Source organism: Neolamprologus brichardi, chromosome 18, assembly GCF_056152115.1.
Source record: "Neolamprologus brichardi isolate AB-2024 chromosome 18, ASM5615211v1, whole genome shotgun sequence".
Lineage (NCBI taxonomy): Eukaryota > Metazoa > Chordata > Actinopteri > Cichliformes > Cichlidae > Neolamprologus > Neolamprologus brichardi.
This window is the reverse complement of record NC_142121.1, coordinates 16,269,256-16,292,049: the sequence shown is the minus strand read 5'-3', so window position 1 is coordinate 16,292,049 and position 22,794 is coordinate 16,269,256. Positions and strand designations below refer to the sequence as shown.

General features: G+C 43.5%; 1 protein-coding gene across 2 annotated transcripts in view; it reads right to left on the bottom strand.

Annotated features, from left to right (window-relative positions):
- The window catches only part of myripa (myosin VIIA and Rab interacting protein a), a 33,958-nt gene extending 14,052 nt beyond the window's left edge, over nt 1–19,906 (bottom strand). For both annotated transcript variants that reach the window (XM_087832174.1, XM_035908376.2), the window contains exons 1-4: nt 19,711–19,906; nt 18,692–18,862; nt 6,985–7,206; nt 3,595–3,731 (exon numbers count right to left, since the gene is read on the bottom strand). In XM_087832174.1, the coding sequence (XP_087688300.1) occupies nt 3,595–3,731; nt 6,985–7,206; nt 18,692–18,801 (469 nt within the window). In that variant the 5' untranslated portion in view covers nt 18,802–18,862; nt 19,711–19,906. The remainder of the gene's footprint in view (nt 1–3,594; nt 3,732–6,984; nt 7,207–18,691; nt 18,863–19,710) is intronic.
- Between the last annotated feature and the right edge of the window lie 2,888 nt (nt 19,907–22,794).

Sequence of the window (22,794 nt, the reverse complement as noted above, 5' to 3'; positions counted from 1 at the left end):
AAGGCACCATGAATCTCTCGGGAAGGCGAGCTGACAGAGGCATGCATGATAATATGAACTCTGCAGCAGAAAGTACTTCTCCCGTGTATCATGAATGGCAGAGTATATTCCAGTGATTTAAATAACAAATCAATAATCAACAATCAACAATATCCCATCTTTAGATCTTACAGAAATCCAATAAATTCCTTTAACCACAACTACCAATGAATTTATGAATTCCTTCAAAAATAAAACTGAAACCATTAGAGAGAAAACATTTCTAACCACCTTACAGACTCATTATTATATACAGCTACTTTCAATACTACTAATATTTACTTAACTTCAATATACACTTCCTCCAAACCATCAACGTGTCTTTTAGACCCTATTCCTGCAAAACTGCTCAGAGAAGTCCTACCATTATTAATTTTTGTATGATTAATCTGTACATTATATAAATTAAACCATCATTTAAAAAGCCATCACTCAACCCAGCTGTCAACTGGCCTAATTATAGGCCAATCTCAAACCATCGTTTCATCACTTTCTTGAAAGAGTATTTAAACAGCTAACTGATCAAAGAGTTATTGTTAATCTCTCTTCCATGGTGTGTTTTGTCCTGTGTTCATCTAATCACTTTCAACCGCTACCGGAAGATTTAGCCCAGTTCTGCCCGGTTTCTTCCTGTTTAAAGGGAGTTTTTCCTTCCCACTGTTGCTAAGTGCTTCGCCATAGGTAGTCATCTGTTTGCTGGGGCTTTCACTATATTATTGCAGGGTCTTCATCTTATAATATAAAGTGCCTTGAGGCAATTGTTGTGATTTGGGGCTATGTAAATAAAGGTTAATTGAAATTGAATTAAAATGAAAATTAAATCAGTACTAAAACTAACCTATTATTTTACAGTCTTAGATATCTTTAACGTACTAGCAGGGCTTGGAGCTAAATGCTAAAGCTAGCAGAATCCTAATAATCATCATTATGCCCACAATGTTTTTTGACTTGTTAGTATGCTAATATAAGTAATCTTTAACACTGAGGATGCCATTTGTTCTCCATGTTTACAGCAACAAATTAAAAAACTGAACAATTTAAAAAAAAGTGATGTCACACCAAGCTGCATGTAATTAAAAACCATCCATCAAAATAGCCAGTGGCACATAAAATCCCTAGAAAATGTTTAATGTGGTAGTAGCTCAAGGGAGTAGACGAATAATTTTCTCATACACCTCTCTACCAGAGGATATGCCCTCTGCTGGCCATTAAACAGACTGTAGGTTCAATGCCATGTTTTATCTAAATGTTGCCTCAGGCCGAAATCTATATCAGTGACTCCCTACTCACTCAGATCAGATTCATAGATCTACAAGAGTTTCATCAAAAAAAATTTATTAATCAATTGAAAAATGTAAACTTGCCTCAGCCAGTAATAATATGTATGAGATGACAATTTCTGATTTTGCATGAGTATATTAACACTTAGATGAACACTAAATTCTTATAGTAAAATCTGTTGATTCCCATATGAATCCATTAACAGTACTGAGAGCAAATTACAACAACAGTTGTAAAGATTTGTAGATGTATTTATTTTATAATCATCAGGATTTGACTGTTCGTAGAAAAAACATTACATTTGCCTTTAGGTAACGACTAGTTTCAGAATTCTCAAATGATGAATCACAACAAAAATCACTAGTTTAGATGATAATAAAACGCCTGTATGTCTGTACTATACAAAGCCTTGAGTAAATCATATATATGAGTTTGCCTCACTTCCTCTGCTCCTCAGGGCCACTTTGTTCCTTTGCGTCTCTCTTCAGAGGAGAATGTCTCCGAGCTTTGTTGAATCAGTGGACTGTGTTGAAAGGTCTTGAGGGGAAATGTTTCATTGCTGCACAAATCTCACACAAGGTTCAGGATCACACAGCATTTAGTTCTCAAATGTCAGCTCCGCTAGTTCTGATGCTATTCATGTCATACGCATTATTCATATGCAAAGTAACATCATGAGTCACGCTGAGTCGATCGCATTTTGCAACTGGATAGAGAGTTGAGTTTTCAGTGCCGGTCTGTCATAAAAGTACGAAAACGAAAAAAACAGAGTGCTAAAGAGTGCGTGTGCAGAGAATAAAAAAAGCTACCTACATCAGAGGAGCGGCGGCCTAACGCCAGCCCACATCAGTCCTCCTCCCACCAGGGTCAAAGCTCTGCATCATCTGCAGCAGGTGACCTCTCCTCCACACAACACACATAATTCTCTGAAATCCCTTGTCGGTTCAATCAGATCATACTCTGAACCAGTGGCTCACAGATGCTCTGGTGCTTTGTCACTGACTAGACCTAGATGCCTGAGCATATGTCACTATGGACACATTTATTCAAAGCTCTCTGTGTCTGAACCAAAACATTTTCAGTGTGACAGCTTCTCATTAAGCTGTGAAGACACAAAAAGCTTCTTCTACCCTAACTTTGCTTTCATTAAAGAAAAGCTCAAAGCCTTTTCTTACTGTCACTGAAATATAAACAGGTTAAAACTGAAAGATCTCGTGTAAAAACAAAACTTTTAGGAAAAGATATTGCAATGTTTAAAGTTTGTAATGAACTTTTCAAAGAAAATCTTTTGAATCAAATTCCTCTGAGAACAAACTCCTCTAATCTAGAACCAGGTCCATCCCTAAAAAAGTAAAGGGCTAAAGAGCTGCCGTCTCAAAATAGCTGGACCCAACACTGATATTAGTCATCAGGGAGCGCGAGGTGCACTGTTCACAGATGATTTGCTGATGCAGTGCAAAGATTCTGTCTAGCATGACTTTCATCCCTCAGAAATTCAAGCCCACCACAAAGCTGTCGAATCAGTGAGCTGTGCTGAAAGGTTTTTAGAGGAAATGTTTCATTGCTGCACAAATCTCACACAAGCTTCAGGATCACACATTACAAAGAAAAAACTGACAAGAAGAAGGTACCTAACCATAACTGGCCCTGCGCTAACATCGATTGAAGAACATCTACTGTCTGCAATACACATTACACCTATTAATAACAATAATTAAAGACTAGAGATTATAAATATAAAAACGTTGATCACTGCAGCTTTAAATTACACAAATTCTGAGGCCAAAAACAGAGGAAAACAAATTAAAAAGTGATCCACTGATTCGAGTTAACATAAACTGTGCTTGTAACTGCACCGTCATGTTCACGTCTACGTCTGTAAACACTTTTGAACAGTGGATCATAAAACCTGCACACATACAGCAGCACTGAGTCCCTGCTGAGTGAAGATATGAAAGAAGCAAACAAACATTAATAGACTTGAAGTGTAGCAACAGCCTGAGTGATTTGCCAGAGTAATGTGGGATGAAAGCCAAGAGCTTAATCCTGTTTCACCCTCTTCCCAAGTTCATGTTCTCCACTGCTTTGAGATATGAAACAACAAAAATCAAGACAACTTTGAGCAGGCACACTAATTTCTCATCAGAGTAGATTCTCCCTACAGCAAGCTGTTATGAAACGAGCCAATCATATGTGAGGTTTTAGTGAAGTAAAAGCTGGGAACTGTTTCCTAACTGAGAATCTTAAGCATCTAACGCAGTAGAAGTAGTTTACCTGTTAGCTCTGAAAGCGCACTGTGTTCTGCCAGGTGCTTCCTGTAAAGAGTCTTCAGCACTTTGGCGCTGCCAAACCTCTTGAAGCGTTTCTTCACATTAGTGTAAAACCACTCCAGTGACTGTGTCTTCAACAACCTGAGAAAGAAACACACAGACATACAACTTAATTTAGATTAATATAAATTATGCTAATCACCCTACCAAATGTGAAGGAAATGTAGTTTTCTTCACATTTGTTATTATCCACAGATTTGTTATTATCCACATTTTGGTCAAGTAACATTCAACCAGAATTTCAGTAACCAGGTCAGACACAAAAAAGCAAAACCATCAGTCAGTCCTGGTGCCAATCTACATCTGACTCACAGATGAACACAACCAGCTGCTGGCAGCTGTGCGGATTCATTTCCACTATGTCTCTCACATCAGTAGCCAAAACTTCTCTGGAGTTACTTCATAAATCAGGAGGCTGAGAGAGAATCAGCAGGAGATGGTTTAATCATTAGTAAAAGTTAGACAGGAGACACATAAACGTCTCACTTTGATGTTTGCAAGACAGCATGAAATCACACGGGCCGGTTTACTGAAGTTGGGTCGTCATGGGGGGGTAATACAGTGCCAACGCTGATTAAATAGCAGGATTGTCGCAATGATTTCATCTTACACGCTACCTAAAAATTAGTGTTTTTAAAGCTGGAAGTGAGTTGGAAAAACACAGCAGCTGTTATCATTTGTGACGGGTAAGAAGTCACAGCCAACAAATCACAGTGACGCTATCTGATCTGCACCAAGAAGGCAGCATTACAGAAACACTTCACACAAATTTAGCAGAGTCTTGCTGATGTAAAGTTAAAGAAGCAATCTGTAGATATGAAATCACTGTTTGGTTAACTGTGAAAAGTCTGAACCACCAATAAATCTAAATGTGAAGATGGTTGGGAGCAGTCCGGTGGTGCAGTAATTAGCACTGTCACAGCAAAAAGGTCCTGGGTTCAAATCTAGCCGGGATCTTTCTGTGTGGAGTTTGAATGTTCTCCCCATGTCTGCGTGGGTTTACTCCGACTTCCTCCCACAGTCCAAAACAAAACCTGTCCAGGGTACACCACAGCTCAGATAGGCTTCAGCCCCTCAACAACCTTGAACTGGATAAGAGGAAGATAGATAGACAGACGATAGTTGCGCAGTTATCTTCTACTGAATACAGTCAGCCAAAAAAAGACTAAAACTAGGTGTTTAGTGTTACACATCTCGTAGATACACTGTGCTGTTTTCTTTGTTTTACCTACTGTATCATACTAATTGGAGAAAACCCACACAATCATGTAAGGTCATGCAAACCCCAGACAGAAGGGCGTTTATGTACCCAAACCCAGAACACTGCTGCTGTGAACAGTATTTCAGCAATGTTTAACTTAAATAAGTCAATGTGAAGAATTTGAAGATTTCTGTAGACCTATCAGTTAGTGAGGTCACATGAATTAGACTAATGTGAAAGTGACATGTTACTCTGCAGAATCTGAGTAAGTGTGTAGAAAATGTATCTCAACTACAACATTTACAAATAGTGACTGACTCTATGAAAGTGTCTGTTTATAGCCTTGCACGCTATAACTAAAATTGTTGTATGTAACATATAAAACATGGCTGTAAACAGACCCAGTATATGATCCAATGTGTGCAGGGTGTTGTTAGTCTAGCTCAGTTATGTGCTGCATTATCTTCAAGTATATTTAAGATTGAAATTCCTATCACTGCTGTTTTTAAATTAACTGTATAATGACACGTTTATGTTTAATGAGGTACCCTCCGATCTCTGAGTGGCTGTAAGTGTGTGCACACAGCGAGTGCTTTGACAGGAAACAGAAGCAAACAATAAAATGTCACACATCATTACTGCACTTCTACAGGCTTTGTAAGGTGCCTCCTGGTGTCGACTAAGCAGTCAGGTTTTAACTACCAGCTAGTGGCAACGATGCCTCACTGGAAAGAAAGAAGTACATCTACAAAGCACTATTACATTTTTATTACACTGCAGTTTTTTCTTTATTTTAAATCTATTTGGATGTTCTACCTTTAGGTTCTCTGATAAATACTAAGTTAATATAGCACCTAAATACATCGTTTAATGCATGACTTGGTATCTGCAGGCCTCGTTGACCCCACGGCTGATGCTATATTGAATGATCTGGAGAGCATGTCATGGCTCTCTATTCTCATATTATCTACTGAATTGATTTTGAATGTCTGGGTCAGACAGCAGCACAACCCTGATCCACTGCATACAGAGTGGCATTTAAACCAGCAACTGCTTTACACGTTTAAAATTTACATCTACAGTGTCTTTGAAGTTTCTGGACTATATTAAGGCTTTTAAAAAGGTGCCATTGTGAAGTATATAATGTAAGCATTTAGCAGGAATCACAGGCTTTTAATTTGGACTCTGTGCAGCAGACGTGACCGGACATGGTCACTTCAGAGTTTGACTAGAGGCTGCAGAAATATATTCCCACTAAAACCCCACAAATCTGACAGTCTGTAACTTTCAAACACCAACAGTCTGAGGGTCGTACTCACATGTTTAGAGGTGAGAATGGTGGCTCCATTTTTTTTCTTCTACACGCAATCACTTCTGATTAAGAGCCTGTCTAGAAATGTGTTCTCCACACATTTGAACGATTATCACGTCTCGACCTTTTTTACGATTGCTGCATTTTCAGCCTTACAAGACAGCATTCAATTTGTCATAGAAACTATTTTTTGCTTTGTACCCCTCAGCAATGAGAAAAACATATAACAAGCACAGCCTCGTCCTTTTAAAAGAAAATGTCAACTCCCGAAATGTCAGCGTTTCATGAACAAAGGGAATTTTAATTATGACACACTTTCGATTTTATCCATTAGGCTTTAAGGTTAGGCTTTACAATCTGAGCAAACTGTAAAAAAATATAAAATTACACAAAAATACAGTGAAGTAGAGCATGTGGATTTAAAGTTCACATGCTTAATGGAGCGTTTCAGGATTTCTGTAACATTAAACCAACAAGTTGAGTTCGAGAAAAGACCTTTAAAGGGAAAATTTGGGAAAATGTCTTTGAAAATCCATTTTATGTTGCTGCACATCTCCCTACCTCATCTCCTCCTCTGTCATCTTGCATTAGTGCAAATGTTGGGGCCAAAGGAGACTTTATCCTGCACTGTATCTTAGTGTCTATGTTATGTGTAATAAGTGCTAAATCCATCTCTCCAACAGTGGAGTAAGACCTTAACCTTTGACGTCACTCTCAGCCTCTCATCCTCACTTAGTCTCCTTGTATATCGCGCGCGCGCACACACACACACACACACAGATAAACACCACAGCACTTCCAGGCACCACCGCTGACCTTACCTGCTCTTCTGGCAGGCGGAGCAGAGCCAGGTCTTGTCCCGTTTGTTGTACACCCGGCAGGCCTTGCAGACGTTGTAGTGGCAGTCGTGACACTGGCGTTTGGGGTTGAGCAGGAAGGTGAAAGGCGAGCAGCAGCGGATGCAGCAGCGCTGGTTGAAGCAACTCTGCCGTGACAGCAGGAGGCAGCGACTGCCCTCCTCGTCCAGCTCCTGCTTCAGCTCGCTGTGGGGAGGAGGGGGGAGAGAGATAGTGAAACCAGGAATGTGTGTGTGTGTGTGCGTGTGTGTGAGTGTGTGTGTGTGTGTGTGTGTGTATGTGTTGAGAGAGAGAGAGAGAGAGAGAGATGTATTAAATCTGTTTGAAAAAGATGCTTATGTGTCAGTGAGTAAGATAAGAAGTATAGTATTCCACAGGGATCATATGAAGTTCCTGTACATGGATAAAGCACCAGACCAGGGTTTACTGTGTCAAATAGGATGATTATGTGAATGAGGACACAGAGTGCACAGATGAACGCACACTGATCCTCTGCGTCCCTTTAATGAAAATGGAGCAGAAATTAAAGTGGTTTCAAAAATTCGGTCAGGTCGTCTCATCATTTTGTAAACAGAAAATAAATAGATACGGTGAGAATTATGGAGCTACTTCATATGTTTATCGAGCTGCTTGTTAACCTGAAAGCCTCTATCAAATAAATAACAGCCGTGGTGACTAAACCACAAATACATGGTTAAAACACACACAAAGAGCCCAGTGTCTTCAGTGCATCTTCACTAAGACAAATGAATTCAGTCACTTGTCCTGATAATTAACTAATGCTAATAACTGAACAAGTGACTTCACTAGTTATGGTGTTAATGATGGCAAGAATATATGAGAACTTGTTGAGGCTTGAAGAGAGAGATGTAAAATCAGGTAACATTGGACTGAAAGGGGTTCATTTGAGACCCCTGATGTCTTTTTTTAGGTTAAGGTGCAAAAGAAGTGAGAAGAGCTCAAGCCATGGAGATTAAAGCAATAATAATTTATGGTAATTAATGTAATGTAATTTTGTAATTGTGTGCCTCAATATGACTTTTTTTTAACATGCCATCTCGACTTTACATGATTTCATTTATAATCCTTTCACAAACACAAAGCACTAACAGACTTACAGCAGCCTGCATTTACAACCTGCAAACAGCACTTACATTAAGTGCTTTGAGTGCATCACTATATAAGGACCAGTCCATTTACCATTTTACCATCTGTTTCAGTGCCATGCATGGACAGCAGTCTGCTTCTTTTGTTGTTGAGTTAAATTAATGTTGCTGTCTGACATCATTGGCACAGTGTTTCTGTTTCTGTGCGTTTATGAGGAACAAATCTGTTCTGGTCAAACTGGTCAAAGTAATAGAATTAAAATTGTATGCAAATTCATTATTTGTTTTATAAAAATTAAACACATTAATCTAATTACTTATTTATTTATTTATTTTCTCATCTAAATTAATTGGACTTGGTATGCACAGCTCTCTTCATTTGTGGTGTTACTAGATCACATTTATCTGAATTTACATTGTTATAAATTTGTTTTAGACTGGCTGCTTTCTGCCAGGGAGCTGAATAACTGCCAGCTATTTTTTTTTCCTGTTACATTCAGTAAATGTGACAGCAAACAAACACGGGTAATTGTGTAACAATTTAGCATTCATTTATCTTATCATTAGCTTTCCAGCAAAGAAATACAGGCAGAAGCAGATGATTTGACAGGAGCTCCAACATGATGGAATATAAAATTAGTCAAACAAATGAAGGCAAAGCAGGAGAGGCAAATAGAAAGTGTAACTGTGTAGGTGGCACTAGAAAAAAAATCCATTATTTTCACATCATGACAGCAGGAGCATCAGCCATAACTGAATCATTTATAAATTATTACAGCTCAAAACTGATGGAGTCTGACAAGATGAGGAGGGAGGCAGGAACTGCTTCTGCAGGTATGCAGGTTGGTTTCATTTCAGTTTCTGATGACGTGAAATTCAAAATGCAAAGCACCAAAATAAATTCCTCATTTTGCACGCGACAATGTTTTTTAAAGTACGTTTACAGAATGTGATTTATGGAAACTTAGTGGTTTCTTTAAAAGAAAAGATGATGATGTTATATGTGACAAAAGCTCAAAGCAAAAACTCAGACAACAAATGAATATTTTTAGTGTAGAAAAATGTGTCAGTTTCTCTGTTAATCAATAGTAACAAGCAAAAAGTCACATCAGCGATGACGAAAAAGATGAATTTTATTTTTTTAAAAGAACAATTATGATAGCAAGCTTTGGTTCTGTTGGCTAATCACTTCAGCTCTGTAGAGTTATATGACTTAGAAGTCCTTTAAAAAATGTAACCAAAAATATTTAAATGAAACTTGTATTTTTAAAACCATAAACATTTTACAGTCTTCCTCGGATGCCCCTCACTGCAGCACCACATCCATTACTAAAGCTCAGTGGACGATATAAATACCTCCCAGACAGACCAGCATCAGCCAGACTCAGACAGACACTGTGTGGTAATAACATCAAGAAAGTGGAGAAACATGCACAAACATACCTGAAACATAAAGCATCCCATGATACTCAACGTAAAAAAAGCTGTGGACCTTTTTTTGGACCTAATAAGACATGTACATAATGTTTCGCAGCACTCTGCAGCTTTATCCTCACACACCCTCAGCGAAAGAAGCTTTTGAGCTTCGGTCATTCAAAGAGAACAAACAAGAAGAGGCTCAGGCTGTGTCAGCTGCAGTAATCCTCACATAAAGTCTGCTTCTTGGTGATAAGCTAACTAATGTCTGCTGGCATTTGTCTGAATGGAGCTTGAATGGGAGATTTGAATGGGGATCAGTTATCTTTTGTCATAAGAAGATAAAAAGATGGGTTATGTTGTTCTCTGTAAACAGTGTATCTTACCAAATGAATGTGCCTGCTGTGCTGCTTCTGAACAGCAGGGGACAGCTGTGTTTTAAGTTTTAGGATGTTTGTATCTGGTGAACGGAGGTTTTCACTATTCACAATTCCAGGACAGCTAATCTCTCATATATCATCAACTTCTAGGCTGATGCATGAAAATGTCTGACAAATAGCAGCTTATTTACATGTTAGCATCTATGAGGCAACATTATAACTCACTTATAGTTGTTTTTCTCATCTACTGATCAGTGTTAGTTCAGTCATTTCAATTATGGGAACCATGTCTAAGAAAAGCTTTGCAAAATCACCTTTTTTGCAATGTGCATTTAACTTGTATCTGCTCATAGCTGGGATACAATTCAGTTCATTTCTGATGTTGACATGTACAAATGACTTACTGAAGTTCAAACTGATTATCAGAATGAGGAAGACAGGTGATTTAAGTGACCTTGAATGTGGCCTGGTTGTTGGCTGGTCGGAGTATTTCAGAAACTCTCAAGGATTTACAGACAAGGGTTTGAAAAACAGTGAGCAGCAATTCTCTGGGTGAAAATCCCTCATTGATGCCAGAGGTCAGAGGAGAATGTCCAGTATGCTTTCAGCTGATAGGAATAGTAACTCAAATAACCAATCATTACAATCAAGAATGCTTCTAATATTTTTTTCTGTGCTCGTATTTTTGTCCCTTTTCGATCCCTTTATGACCGCACACGATGTCACAAAACTCAAATCATGTCAAACTAGTTTCTTGAACAGTGAGTTTGCCTCCACAGTCATCAGATGTCAATCCAGTATGGCACCTTTGGGATGCTCTGCTGGATTGAGAATGGGAGATTTGCATTATGGATGTGCAGCCTACAAATCTGCAGCAACTGTGACGCTGTCATGTCAATATGGACCAAAATGTCTGAGGAATGTTTCTGCCTCTCTATGCCATGAAGAATTGAGGCAGTTCTGAGGGCACAAAGGAGTCCAACTAAGTATTAGCACTGGGTAAGTGTGAAATCAGTAGATGCTGTGTTTAGCTTTAGAAATCCCCAGCACACTGCTTTAAAAATAAATCTCATCTGGAGTATTTATTTGTGTTTTTGTGTCTTTCTTGCTTTTCTATTATTATCTAATGAAGTAGTTATGCTTGAACATTCTTGAGAAAAACAGAAGAGTATTTTTTTATCACACATAATATCATCTCAGATCAGTTATAAAATACATGTGTGACATTTCAGTTATCCAAATCAGTCCTGAACGTCTTAACACAGAAGTTCCTCCTTTCATAAGAAAAACATGCACCAGAGGTCACAAAGAAAGTCAACAGCATCCAGATGTGTTCTCCTGTTCTTTGCTCATCTCTATTCCTTTCCTAAGTTAGGAAAGGAATAGAGCCCTCTCTGCCCTCTGATTGCTGTTTCAAATGCATGAACACTCCTGGGTTTCATCTCAGGGATGTGTCAGGGTTCCTGGGTCGGTGACCCAGTGCTTTCCGTTTTGTTCACGTTCAGTTTATTTCGTCACTTCCTGTTTGTTCCTGTCACCTCGTCTCGTGCCATTAGCCAGATTATGTTCAGCTGTGTACTCACCGGTCTCTCATTATCATCCTCATCAGTCTGTGTATTTAGGTCTTCTGTTTCCATTCGTTCTTTGTCGTGTCATTGATGATGTTCGTGTGATGTTGTCCTCCCCGTGTTCTCTCAGTCAGTCAGCCATTCAGTGTTCCAGCCAGTCAGTGTCCGTTCACCCTCTGTTCCTCCACTCCTTATAATAAACATCCACCAGTCTTCACCTACCTGTGAGTCCTGCGTTTGGGTTCCTTCTTCCTCGCCTCCACACAACGCCTGACAGAATGACACGACCCGTGCCACGAAGACACGATTGGGACCCAGCGGACTCGGACCTCAACGAGCGGCAGGAGGCAGCGCTTTACCGTTGGGCAGAGTTGGTCAGGGGAAAACAGCGGCTCTTCGCGGAGAGAGAGCACGTCTTCGAGGGGACTCGCCTGGCTCTGGGCGGGCCTCGGAGACGCCGCGTTCCCCCACCTGCTGCCTCACCTGCCCCGGAGCATTTGCCGCGGAGAGCGGACGTTTCATGCCGCGTTTCGGCCGCTCCCTCTCTCGCCGCTCCGCTCCTCGTTCACACACCCGCCGCCTCATTCGCCGGACCTCCACCTTCGCCACGACACCGCGGCTACGCCTCCCACCTCGGCTCAATGGAGGCTACCGCGCCAGAGGCTCAGCTGTTCACCCCGGCCGCTTCCTCTTCCCGGAGAAAGCGGCGCACACGCCGCCATAACATGGACTATTGTCAACAACTCCCGGTGGTGAGTTCCGGTAATTGTTTTCCACCCTCCTCATTTGACACTTCACCCAGATTAACTAAGGGACTCTACTCCGATTCATGGGGAGATTCCCTCCTGGATGATGTAGACTGGGAAGAGTTTTTCTGCTGTGCTCCCGCAAAGACTGTAAATCGTGGTGGCAGAAGAAACAGACCGAACACTGATAAACCTGCCAGTAGCACACACCCGGTCACCATTTCCACACCCGTCACTCAGCCATTCCCCACCAGCACGGCAGCCCAGATCTGGCCTTCCTCTTCAGCCATTTCATCACCTCAGATGACTAGGGCCCGGCCTACACCCACACCAGTACCAGCTCCCACACCGGTGCCAGCTCCCAGGAGGAAGGCAGCTGCGACGCAGTCTACCTCCACATCCACTCTTGTTTCCCGGGTGGGGGTGACTGGTGTCCAGCCACCTCCCGTGCCTGTCCCAGCGCCCAGGCTGAGGGCAGCCTCAACCCAGCCTGACCTCCCTGGAGGCTTGGAAGAGCTAACCGGCCCAACTACTACTTCACCTCTTCATCCACCTCCTGATCCTACCTTTCACGCCCTCGCACTGTCCCTGGTTAGGCTAGCTGAAGTGTCCCCTGCTCAGGCACCAGCCTTATTAGCCCAGGCCGCAATCTTATCCCCCTCGGTAACTCTGTCATTAGCTCAACCATCAGCGTCGCCAACCTCTGTTCATCCCTTAGCTTTCCCACTCCAGTCAGTTCACTCACCTGCTGTTCAGCTTCCACTCCAGTCAGTTCCCTCACCTGCTCTTCAGCCTTCCCTCCAGTCCTCTGTAGTCCAGTCTCCTCCCGTCCTCCAGTCCCCTGTAGTCCAGTCTCCTCCCGTCCTCCAGTCCCCTGTAGTCCAGTCTCCTCCCGTCCTCCAGTCCCCTGTAGTCCAGTCTCCTCCCGTCCTCCAGTCCCCTGTAGTCCAGTCTCCTCCCGTCCTCCAGTCCCCTGTAGTCCAGTCTCCTCCCGTCCTCCAGTCCTCTGTAGTCCAGTCGCCTCCCGTCCAGTCAGTCCAGTCGCCTCCCGTCCAGTCAGTCCAGTCGCCTCCCGTCCAGTCAGTTCAGTTCCCGGACCTGCAGCCACAGCACCCAGAGCCAGCTGTGAGCCCTCCTGCTCGCCAGCCAGGGGCCTCCGCGCCCGCTGGCCCGGCCGCTCTCCCGCCAGGGGCCTCTGCGCCCGCTGGCCCGGCCGCTCGCCAGCCAGGGGCCTCCGCGCCCGCTGGCCCGGCCGCTCTCCCGCCAGGGGCCTCCGCGCCCGCTGGCCCGGCCTGTCTCCAGCCAGGGGCCTCCGCGCCCGCTGGCCCTGCCTGTCTCCAGCCAGGGGCCTCCGCGCCCGCTGGCCCTGCCTGTCTCCAGCCAGGGGCCTCCGCGCCCGCTGGCCCTGCCTGTCTCCAGCCAGGGGCCTCCGCGCCCGCTGGCCCTGCCTGTCTCCAGCCAGGGGCTTCCGTGCCCGCTGGCCCTAAAGCTGTGGCTCCGTCACCCCCGGCTCCCGTGCCGTCACCTGGTCCAGCCTCAGACCCAGCTTCAGCGTCAGCTTCTTCTTCGCCTGGGCCGGACTCAGCTTCAGCTTCAGCGTCTGCTTCGCCTGGGCCGGACTCAGCTTCAGCTTCAGCGTCTGCTTCGCCTGGGCCGGACTCAGCCTCAGACTCAGCTTCAGCGTCTGCTTCGCCTGGGCCGGACTCAGCCTCAGACTCAGCTTCAGCGTCTGCTTCGCCTGGGCCGGACTCAGCCTCAGACTCAGCTTCAGCGTCTGCTTCGCCTGGTCCAGCCTCAGACCCAGCTTCAGCGTCTGCTTCGCCTGGTCCAGCCTCAGACCCAGCTTCAGCGTCTGCTTCGCCTGGTCCAGCCTCAGACCCAGCTTCAGCGTCTGCTTCGCCTGGTCCGGACTCAGCCTCTGCTTCAGCTTCTGCTTCGCCTGGTCCGGCCTCAGCTTCAGCTTCAGCTTCGCCGGGTCCGGCCTCAGCCTCGTCGCCAGCTTCAGCTTCGCCGGGTCCGGCCTCAGCCGCGTCGCCAGCCTCCGCTTCGCCTGGTCCGGCGGCTGCCGCGTCGCCAGCCTCCGCTTCGCCTGGTCCTGCGGCTGCCGCGCCGTTGCCCCAGCCACGTTCTGGACGTCATCGCCGGCGCGGCCGCCCACCGGACCAGCTCAGGGGCCGCCGCCGCCTTCCTCGCGGCCGCCCACCGGACCAGCTCAGCGGCCGCCGCCGCCTTCCTCGCGGCCGCCCACCGGACCAGCTCAGCGGCCGCCGCCGCCGCCTTCCTCGCGGCCGCCCACCGGACCAGCTCAGCGGCCGCCGCCGCCGCCTTCCTCGCGGCCGCCCACCGGACCAGCTCAGCGGCCGCCTTCCTCGCGGCCGCCCACCGGACCAGCTCAGCGGCCGCCGCCGCCTTCCTCGCGGCCGCCCACCGGACCAGCTCAGCGGCCGCCGCCGCCCTCCTCGCGGCCGCCCACCGGACCAGCTCAGCGGCCGCCGCCGCCCTCCTCGCGGCCGCCCACCGGACCAGCTCAGCGGCCGCCGCCGCCCTCCTCGCGGCCGCCCACCGGACCAGCTCAGCGGCCGCCGCCGCCGGCCACGCGGCCGCCCGCCTGATCTGTCTCGTCTCGGCCGCCGGCCACGCGGCCGCCCGCCTGAACTGTCTCGTCTCGGCCGCCGGCCACGCGGCCGCCCGCCTGAACTGTCTCGTCTCGGCCGCCGGCCACGCGGCCGCCCGCCTGAACTGTCTCGTCTCGGCCGCCGGCCACGCGGCCGCCCGCCTGAACTGTCTCGTCTCGGCCGCCGGCCACGCGGCCGCCCGCCTGAACTGTCTCGTCTCGGCCGCCGGCCACGCGGCCGCCCGCCTGAACTGTCTCGTCTCGGCCGCCGGCCACGCGGCCGCCCGCCTGAACTGTTTCGTCTCGGCCGCCGGCCACGCGGCCGCCCGCCTGAACTGTTTCGTCTCGGCCGCCGGCCACGCGGCCGCCCGCCTGAACTGTTTGTCTCTCTGTGGGCTCCGTCCCTCCGTCCTGGGCCCCCTCCGCCCGCCCTGTTCTGGTCTTTTTCCCTTTTGGCCGTCGGGTGCCGTCCTTTGGAGGGGGGGGTACTGTCAGGGTTCCTGGGTCGGTGACCCAGTGCTTTCCGTTTTGTTCACGTTCAGTTTATTTCGTCACTTCCTGTTTGTTCCTGTCACCTCGTCTCGTGCCATTAGCCAGATTATGTTCAGCTGTGTACTCACCGGTCTCTCATTATCATCCTCATCAGTCTGTGTATTTAGGTCTTCTGTTTCCATTCGTTCTTTGTCGTGTCATTGATGATGTTCGTGTGATGTTGTCCTCCCCGTGTTCTCTCAGTCAGTCAGCCATTCAGTGTTCCAGCCAGTCAGTGTCCGTTCACCCTCTGTTCCTCCACTCCTTATAATAAACATCCACCAGTCTTCACCTACCTGTGAGTCCTGCGTTTGGGTTCCTTCTTCCTCGCCTCCACACAACGCCTGACAGAATGTCAGTGCAGAAATTGAAAAGCAAGATGCATGAAGTGAGAGCCCATGTAACAAGTTTGGGAGTGAGGAAGCAGAAAAGTGAACAATCGAAATGACATGACAGATTAAACTCATACGTGTGATGACTGAAAGCAGTACGTGACCTTTTGTGTCAAGTACTTCTGCTAAAGAGGGGATGAGCTGTGGAGATCTTTGGCCACATAAATCAGCTGTTAAAAACTGCAGTATAGATTGAATTTATTATTGTTTTGACCTAAGAAATAACTTAACTTTTGGGCAAAAGCATGTCTGTCTGTAAAGAACTCAAACAATGTCAACAATGTCTAATCATGCCGGGTAAACAATAACAAGATTAGCTGGTGGTAAGCGCTTTGCTTAGCAACACTTGTTGAAGTTAAGGAATGTAAAAAGCTCACCAACTAATCACTTTTTTCGTCATGTCATGTGGGGATTTAACAGAAAAACCCCTTTCAGTTGCACATATGATTCAAGCAGAGAAACTGTTGTCATTTCAGTGGCCTCAGATAGTGATGATGGGCCTTTTTAAACATTAATGCAGGTACAGTGAAGCAAATACACAGATTTTTGAATATGGACACAACATTGGATCAATACTGTAGTTCTACAGTGTTTTCAGGCCACAGACGTATGTTCTATGTTCAGACTAGACTGTCACAGAGACTTAGATAAAGTTAGAGTTTGGGAGTTGGGAAAATAAGTTAAGGTGAATGTACCGAAAATATATATGCAGCTGAGGGTCATACATTTTAGTCGTATAGTTTGTTTTTCACTATTTCTATAACTCGTGTCAGTTAAAGTATGGTACGTAACAACCACCTGCCCGTCTAATGTACTAAAGTACACTTCTTTAGAGCATATTTTTCTTACAGTTATATTTTGGTGTCTCTTTTCCTCAACTTTACAGACACTTTCCTCCAAAATGTAACCAGAAAATAATCTGAAACAACATAGATTAAAAGTTTAAAGAAAAGACCACAGGTTGAGAATCTGTTTGCTGGTCCTCAAAGACTGCGTCTGAAGAGATGCAGAGATATTTTATGGTGTTTCATAGATAATTCTGTGGACCCTGTTTCATCTTCAGTATGTGGTACTGAAAAATAAATCCATCTGCTTTTTTTTTAATGTGAATGTAGCTAATGTAGCTAACTGATCTGGTAGTGGCTTATAAAGTAAAACATTTCATATTAAATATGAAAAACACATATGCTTAGTCTGACCTACAGGCAGAAACCTCCTGTCCTCAGTGTGTGGACAGAGTGAGACTGGAGGGTAATAGCAACAACAACAAACAGTTCTTATGGGAAGTTATAATAGACCACACTGGGCTGATAAGCACACACTAGACATACTCTTAAAGAATTATGTTTTTTTTTTAAATCTAGCTGTGAAGTTACATTATCAAAAACTACAGATAAACACTTAATTAATCAAACCAGATGTCCAAATAAAAGGGCTTTTGCTGATAAAAATCTAAAGGAAATCCTGACAATTAGATTCATCTTGTATGTGTGGTCCTTCTCATGGGTTTTCAGCCCACTGAAAGCATTTTGGTAAACAGTGGAATAATGCTGTAAGAGGTAAGTGTTTTTCTAAATAAAGCACCAGGACCAGCAAGGACTCTTTTTTGTTAAACAGGCAAATCATTTTCCACTATTGTGTAACTCTCAGGCTGAGGCTACAGGCAATGAAACCCACCTATTTACCACGTTATTGTGCCTTTGTATCTATATATGTTGAGGTTGGGGTGAAGGAGGAAGCTGGTCTGAGTGCAGCGGAAAAAGGCTTCACTTCCTGGCTACTGTGTTTAGGACACACTTCAGAGCAAAGAGGCGGGAGAGGAAATCTCCACCAAGGTCTAAAAATTCCTCGAATTAAATTGTGCTAAAGAAAAGCAGCCTGAGAAAATTGGTGTAAAAGACCTTAAAGGTATACTGGTTATGCAGTGCCTTACTTACTTATATGTTCTTCATTTTGTTTTCATAGCCATACTTTATATTTTCATCACCATGGTAGAAATAATTTATAATCTGAAACATAACATATCTGTCAAACACAGTGGAGGCAATGGTATGACATTGGAACTGGTGGAACTGGGTCATTAGTGTTTATTGAGGATGTGACTGTGGATAGAAGAAGCAATATGAATTCTGAAGTGTACAGGGCTGATCTCTCTACTCAGATTCAGCCAAATCCTGCAACTGCAAAAGCAAAGAAATGAGATATAGTTCCCATTCCCAGAGGCCAAGTGAGTCACCTGATCTCAATGCAACAGAGGAGGCTTTTCAATTAATAAATAAAATACAAAACTGCATGCAGAGAAACAAACAAACAGCATCTAAAGGTAGCCGCAGTAAAGGCCCAGCAGAGCATCTCAAGGAAGGAAACAACATGTTGTGATGTTCATTAGTTCTAGGCATCAAGCAGTCATTCATTTCAAAGGATTTAAAATAACCTTCATGTTTAAATTAGGTTGGTTTGTCAAATTAATGTTGCGACTCTGAAAATGGCAAAGTATTAAAATGACTGTAATTCTCTGCACACAAGTGCGTCTCCGTGGTCTCTGCACAATTTTAATTTCCACAATCCCTCTTTCTGTCTACGCCAAGATCTACTTAAATTGCAACAAAAAATAAGAGAATATCTGCAATAATAAATCCTAGGTTTATGTTTCTTGCAACACTAAGAACAGAAAAAGTGTACTTTTATAAACCGCTGTGATAAGCTGGTTATCCAGCAGTTTCACATTTACTAGCAGACTCAAAGAAATAAGATTTCAGCAGAGGTAAGGAAGTTCAAAACTGTCAAACACTCATATGAGCAGTGAGAGTAACCAAGCTGCAATAGAAAAACAGCAGGATGGGGGGGAAAGTCAGTACAGTTCACTTCCTAAACATAAAACACCTGGAGCTCCACTGCATTTACAGGTCAAAACTCACTTGAGTCTCTCCTCCTCTGTCTTGCGCAGCTTCATGTCCCTCTGCACCACCTGCAGCACGTGCTCCGCCTCATTGTCCGTCAGTCCTGTCAGATCAAGCTTTCGACCCATGGCTGACACCCCACCAGCTGTCTCAGCCTCACCGACTAAACAATCAGCTTGTTGTTTTCATCTGGAAAAGAGAAAAAATAGTCAGGCCAAATAAAATGCACAAAATACAAACAAAAACTCCTGACAGTGACAATGTTCCCAGAATAGCTGAGTTTACAGCTGGATGGTTTAGTGCAAACTGGTGGAGGAAAAGAAATATATTCACTGAACAAGAAGTACTTCACTACTCTATAGTATTTACAGTTATAGTTATGAGTTCTAAGTCTGTGATTTTACACTTAAAAACATGGTATGATCATAAAACACAAACATTAAACTACGGTTAATCAAACATGTTTGAGCCTGATGTTCAAGGGACAAGAGTTTTTTTCTCTTGAGTCTTTAATTAAGACATGATTCCTAAAATATATGCTGAGACTCTTTGGAGAGAGTGAACCGGATCCAGCTAACATGTTTTTCCATTCAGGCTTCTTTATAATTCTCAGCATGTCACATGTCACTCCTAGGGACTAATTTATTACAATAAAAGTACTTTTACTCACCTTTGATACATTTTTATTATTAATTATACTTCACTGGGTTTTGTGTAAACTTGTAATCTAGTACTCTGACGTAACTTACAGCGTTCACAAGAAAAATCAGAGCTAATGACACTTCCTGTAGAAGAAATCTCTTTTCTTTCCATCAGACCTGAAGCTGCAGCTTACTTTTGTTTTTGTTTTTGAATGCGGACGTGAAACTAATAAATAACCGTAACTCTCACAATCACACGTATTTTACTGGAATGTGAAGCAAACAGTACCGATTTTAACGCAAAATACGAACACGAACAAAAATGCGAACATGCAAGTTAATGGTTTTCATTCAGGCTGAAGGTGATAAAGTCATAGCATGATTACAACAACTTACCAGAATCTGTGGCTGAAATAGAGAAACACCTTTAAAGCTGAACTCCGTTTACTTCTAGAGAGAATTATCAGTGAGACGAAGCCAAACGCTTATTATAATCCAGCGAGTCTGCGATTTTTGTTTCATCGTTTTTTTTGTTTTGTTTTGTTTTTTTCGTATGAAAGATTGAGGGAAAAAGTGTTTCCAGCCTGATCTGCGCAGCCAGGCCTGGTTTCTGAGAGAAAAGCAGGATAAATCCTGATTAGGGTCTATCCGAGCGTTTCTCCGCTTGCCAAGGCGACGTGGAAGTGATGAAAGCTTGTTTATATCACTTATTAAGAGGACATGGATTATAATAAAAACCTTAGGTTCTGACTGTGTTCAATCGTAAATGAACAATAGTCTTGGAGTCATATCTTGATGCTTTGCAAACACTCTTTCACCATATTATTCTTAAATCGCTTCAGTAACACGTGCTGTTAACAGTGTTTAATGGGTCTAAATTCCACGGGACTTGTGGCAGAATCAGCAAACAAAAAATGTAAAAAGCAGGTGATGAGGGTCAGAAACAGTCAGAAGTTTAGGATACATTGTGTAAAGATAAAGTCACAAACAGCTAAAGGTAGAAACTAAAACTGGTGGGTTGGGAGGGAAAGGGAATGGCTGGATAAAGAGCAGGGAACTGGGGGCATCTAGTGGGCAGGGGGAGAACTGCAGATTGTAGTTGCCGTTGTGAGGATGTCAAACATCCATCCATGAACCACGGCAGACCTTCTGAATTATGAGACACACATGTGTCGCAAATGTTTTTAGTATTTTTAACAGCGGCTCTCCTTCTAGGTTCTTGATGTAAGTAGGAACAGCTGTCCGTGGAATCAGCAGCGGTCTGACAAAACAATGATGGTTTGAATTGTACAATGACCCACATCTCTTTTGTTTTACTTTGCTCCAGTCCTCTGTACAGTTTTGCAAGATAGGACAAGAACTTTTTCTCTCACATTTTCTGCATTTCTGAATGAATGGAAGAGCTCACAGGCAATACTTTTATTACCAAAATCATCAGACTACATGATAAAAGAAATATTTGTGGATGTGCCAATACAGCAGAGATACTTAAATAACTCAGATTATGTTAAAGAAAATGATATTAGATAAATAAACTTAATTCAGGCCTATACAATTTTTAATATCATTAAGAGACCCAACGCACCAGTCAAATGAACACAGATTCCTGTTTACAAGAAATGCCTGACATTCCTGACTAAAGTTTGTATAATAGAGGCATAAATATGATCATTTTTCCATGTTACCTCAGGGTCATTTCTGATTGGTAATTCAGTAGGAGAATCTATTAGAGTGGTCCAAGTGAACCACTCATTTCTTTGTAATATCATTTTGGGGGCTTTTTAGCCTGTTATGGGACGATGGGGTAAGACCAAGGGAAGACAGTAAAAAGCCAGAGCCATGTTTACTAGCTTTATGGTGTATGGGGCACCGGCTCAAAATGGCATGCCTAATTATTGCATTTTAAACTAAGATGTGCTCATTGGAGAAAAAATCACTTGCGCACTTTGTTTTTTGTTTTTTTTTACAAAGGTTTAATTTCTCAGAAATTGTTTAAAGCCACTGTGGGGCAAATAAACATAAGAGAGTAGTGTGCAGTAATCCATTGTTATCTCAAAGTGATGGTTCATTTTGAAGTTGCTTCTTCCTTATTTTTCTATAAAAGTTGCTGATGCAGCAACAGGAGTCAAACATGTGGTCAAATCAGCACACAAACTGCAGGTACACAAAAACAGAAAAACACGTTCACTGCTGTGTGTACAAACTGAAAGGGAAGCAAAATAACCTTTCAGTATTTCTTAAAAAGAAGAAGAAGAAGAAGAAGAAGAAGAAGAAGAAGAAGAAGAAGAAGAAGAAGAAGAAGAAGAAGACGAAGAAGAAGAAGAAGACAGGGAAGAAAAATCAAGTGAAACATAAAATACACACCTACTAATTGAAGTTTTTGTAACTTGGGGGTTCTGTTAAACTGTGCTTTTTAATTGTGCCTTTTCTCTCTTTGTGAATCTGCTGAATTTTGAAAAATAATGTTGTTGTTTTTTTCCTTTTTTCCTTGAAAGGTTTTTGTTTTCTCCAGAAATGTTACAGTCTCCCACGTTGTTGTGGTGGAAACTTTTCCTTTTCTCCTTTACAAATGTTGCTTCAGTTCATCGAGGTTTATAGTCTGTCACTTATGCACAGCTCTCTACAGGTCCCACCATGGCATTTCAGTCAGGTTGAAGTCTGGACTTTGACTGGGTCATTAAAACCCACTGATTCTTTTTTTTTTTTCAGCATAGTACAAATGAAGCACAAAGCGTTACATCATATCAATGTTTTTATTTACTTTATAATGTTGTTTTCTTTTGCTTGTGCAGCTTTCCAGCTGCCTTGTTCCTGTGCAGCACTCAGCTCTGTCGTCAGGTCCTAGTATCCTACTGAAATAGGGCAGATGTGATCAGGTGATGGAGAACAACTGCCTCGCCTGAAACCTCACCCTGAACCCACTGCTCCACCCCTCCCCTACAGATGAGCCACAAACCACACCCTGCCACATTCAGCCATTTTGTTCTTTTACTATTGTGCTTGGGCTCTTCATCCTCTTGCATGATTTTATTTTGGCCAACCTTTAGCTGTTGGATAGATGGCCTGACATTTGACTTTAAGATACTTTGATATACAGAGGAGTTGACGGTTGACTCGGTGACTGCAAGATGCCTAAGTTCTGTGGCTTCAAACAGAAACCAAAATCATCAATCCTCTACCACTTTGCTTGACATGTTCTGAAACCCTGTGTTCTGTTTTCGTCAAACATGGGGCTGTGAATTTGCTGGGACATCTAATCTTGGGAAGACTGTAAGATAATATTAAGCCAAGCTAAGGCAACTTTATTTAAAAACCACTTTAAAAACAGCAACCACTGATCAAACAGCTGAACCTGGAGCAGCAGTTTGGTGTTGAAAGCATTTGTTTGTGTGGTGCATTCAGGTGTGATTTAACAAACCTCCAAACCTTCTGCTTTTATGGAAGTGCTCACACTTGGTGATGATTAATTAATCAGCAGCA